The sequence below is a fragment of the Crocodylus porosus genome, unplaced genomic scaffold (assembly GCF_001723895.1).
Source record: "Crocodylus porosus isolate Cpor-Errol unplaced genomic scaffold, CroPor_comp1, whole genome shotgun sequence".
NCBI classification, from domain to species: Eukaryota; Metazoa; Chordata; order Crocodylia; family Crocodylidae; genus Crocodylus; species Crocodylus porosus.
Genome location: NW_017728943.1, coordinates 19,417,557 through 19,420,767, shown reverse-complemented (window position 1 = coordinate 19,420,767; position 3,211 = coordinate 19,417,557). Strand labels below are relative to the sequence as shown.

At 45.4% G+C, this 3,211-nt stretch overlaps 1 protein-coding gene across 3 annotated transcripts in view; it reads right to left on the bottom strand.

Moving 5' to 3' along the window:
* GPR161 (G protein-coupled receptor 161) overlaps positions 1–3,211 on the bottom strand; it is a 13,147-nt gene that overhangs the window by 9,523 nt on the left and 413 nt on the right. For 2 of the 3 annotated variants that reach the window (XM_019548843.1, XM_019548845.1), the window contains exon 1: positions 2,133–2,695. In XM_019548843.1, the coding sequence (XP_019404388.1) occupies positions 2,133–2,172 (40 nt within the window). In that variant the 5' untranslated portion in view covers positions 2,173–2,695. Of the gene's footprint in view, positions 1–2,132; positions 2,696–3,211 lie in introns of those variants that run through there. The other variant, XM_019548844.1, reaches the window with a different exon arrangement.

Here is a 3,211-nt window from a genome sequence, read left to right as displayed (position 1 = left end):
GGCTCCTAGCCTGGGGATTTTTAAAAGGAAGTTAGATGAGCACCTTGCCGGGGTCATCTGACCCCGGGGCTCTTTCCTGCCAAGGCAGGGGGTTGGACTAGATGATCTACCTAGGTCCCTTCCAACTCTAGCTACTATGAAACTATAATCAATCTCAAGAACTGAGAAAAGAATGGTGTTTTATTGCTAGTGGTTGAAGGAGACTGTCCTCTGGTTGACTGTCAAAAGGAATAGGTATGTGCAAGGGATAGGTCTTTTAGTAACATCTGGCCCACATTATAAAAATATTTGACAGAACTTTGATCTAAGAGATATCAGTGTTTGTCACATCTCTCTGCCGAATGACATCATATTCTCTCCAGGCCCCAGAAACATTGCTCTTGGATCCCCAGTAAGCTACCACAGCCTTGCACTGTTTGCTGTATTCCTAACTGCTTACTAACTTTTGATTCCAACGGACTGTACAATTTCCTCTGTGAGCCTCAGACATCGTCTTCCCACTCCCTGCTGCCTCAACAGGCTGCTGATATCCTTTTTATCTTCTTAAGAAGCACCACTGCTTAGCTATCTGGCCATTGTATCAATGCAAGACAACCTCATCAACTCTGCCTGGGGCAGGCCAAAATGGCCATCCACACCAGGACGATATTTAACAGGGAAGAGAAAGTGCTTTGACTGCGGGGCCTATTTCCCTTCCCTCCATTTATCAGGTCTCTGGAGAGAGGTCATTTGGGAAGCACCCACTGGCTTCTTGAACTCCTACATGAGAGACTGGACTCCACTTAAGGTTCCCTACTCAGTATCCCCTTCTGGATCCTTGCTTTTGACCTTATACCTTCAATCCTCATCCAGTTTTGTTCATCTTTTGTCCTCCATAATCAGTTGAGCCCTCTTGTTTTTCCTGGTCTGTTGAAAGATCTTTTTGTGTTGGGACAGACCTTCCTTTTGGCAGAGGAAGTACACAGGGACCACACAACCCACAACCTCAGCACTGCTTTTCTCCTTCCACAGCATCATAAAGAGAACCAGAGGAAGCCACCAGGCAGCCATCTCACTGTTCTGTCAGTGAAGTCTTACACTCTCACAGATGTACACATACGCACACATACACACACTGCATCTAAACAGTCACACACACATGCACATGCACACACACACACCAACAAAACAAAGCATGAATTACAAAAAAATTAGATTCCAATGGATATGAAACTGGTGCTAAAACTGTCTGGGGAGCAGTAACACACAGCAGGTGTCCTGACTCTGAAAGTGACCCTGCTCCATACCTAATAGGTTGACAATATCCAAAAAATACTCTGCATTTATGAGTTTGTTAAAGGAACAGAAACACTAATCACCTAAAAATCTATTTTTTAAACAAATGTCTTCTGTGTGCTACTAAGTAAAACTTTAATGAATTAAAATCAGAAGATCTTTTAAAAATCTTTGGCTTTTCACTCCTAAAGCTGTTTGTTTCCTTTTTACCTTTCATTTGTTGCAGACTGTGGTCATTTTGGATCAGATCTCTGCCATTATAATGGCTCCTTGGTGCTTTTAGCAGCTGGCACAAATTAAAGCAGCTTTCAGATGGGGCTAATTTATGCCAGAGTCCAGGAGTGCTCAAAGAAGTCCAATTGTGGTTTAAAATCAACTTTTCCTACTTCTGCCTCAGCTATGCAGAGGACTCTTCTGTCACAGCCAGGTTTTTTGCCCTTTCATTTTCATTTGCAGTCATACTTGCTTCCAGGTGCTGACAGAATGCTGCTATGTTTAAGCTGCTCCACCAGAAAAGGATGCTTACAGCCCAACAAAAATCATTTTCAGCAGTATTAAAAGCCATGAAACATTATCATTATGTGACTTCTAAGCTGTTTCTGTAAAAGCAATAAAAACACTGCTTTGTTTGGAACTAAACGATTTTGAAAGCATCTTTTGCATTTAACAAGAGCAACCCACAAATGGAAATAAAAAATAATGCTAAAGAACAGAGGGGATGTACATTTTAATTTTTAAAAACTTTTAAAAAATGGTGTTAATATCAATAAGGTAAAGAAAATGCATTTGGAATACTCACAGATCACAACCCCATGTGGCGGATCACAACCCCATGTGGACACGTGCCCTGTAGATACCTAAAAGAATCTGCAACACATGGCCAGAGCCTTCCTGCATCTCTTAAGCATCCACAAGCGTGGTCTGAAAACTTGACCTTTAACGAACAGAGAACAGATAGTGTCAGACAAGTCAGCTAGGCGATGACTGGAGCCCTGGGAGACAGCAGTGGGAAGCTAATTGCACTAAAGTGACTATTATGCCAGCACTCGATATTCCCACTGGCACTACTACACTGATGGTAACTGGCACAGTAGGCTAAGATGCAAACCTGAGAACAAACCTAGTCAATGGTGTCTGTGCAGCATCAGTTATCAATTGTGTGTGTGTCTGCAAGCTCTGTGTGCCTTGAGGTGGTGGCCAAATGCGAGGTATCACACTACACTCCTCCACTCCAGAGAGATCCTATGGAACAGGCAGTGTAGCGCAATGCAAGAGACACAGGGCTTTACTGCTCTTTTGCTTGTCTCTCCTAGCACTGCCCCTCTTGTCTTTTGTATGCTAGTTTCTCTCTCCTTGGACTCTGCTTTCCGCGTGTCTTTACACAGCATCTGATGAAGTGAGCTTGGGTTCACAAAAGCTTGTGCTCTGTGTGCATGCACATATGTGTACAGATGTATGTGTAGAGATGTATGTATATGCATAGAGATGTGTGTGTGTTGGGGGGGTGTACCTGTAGAGACATGTACGTAAAGGGGTGTAAGGGTAGGGTAGCCATGAAGGGGTGTGTGTATGGGCAGAGACTGTTCATAGAGGTGTGTAAAGGTAGGGAAGGTGTTCGTGTGTATGGGTAGAGCTGTGTAAGGTCAGATGTGTGTACAGGTAGATGTGCATGTGCAGGGTGTGTGTAGACAGATGTGCATGTATGTGTAGGGGCAAGGCGTATGTGTGTGCACGCACATGTGTGTGTGCAGAGGCACGTGTGTGCAGGGTCAGATGCATGTGCTGCAGATGTGTGCAGCTGTCGGCAGCGGGGCAGACGCGCATTTCCCTCCCCGGCCGGAGGCAGCCCGCCCCAGGGACGCCTTTCTCGGCAGCTCCAGACCGGCGGGCGTGAGCCGGAGCCGGAGCCGCGGGCAGCTGGGCCGGGAGCGGAGCG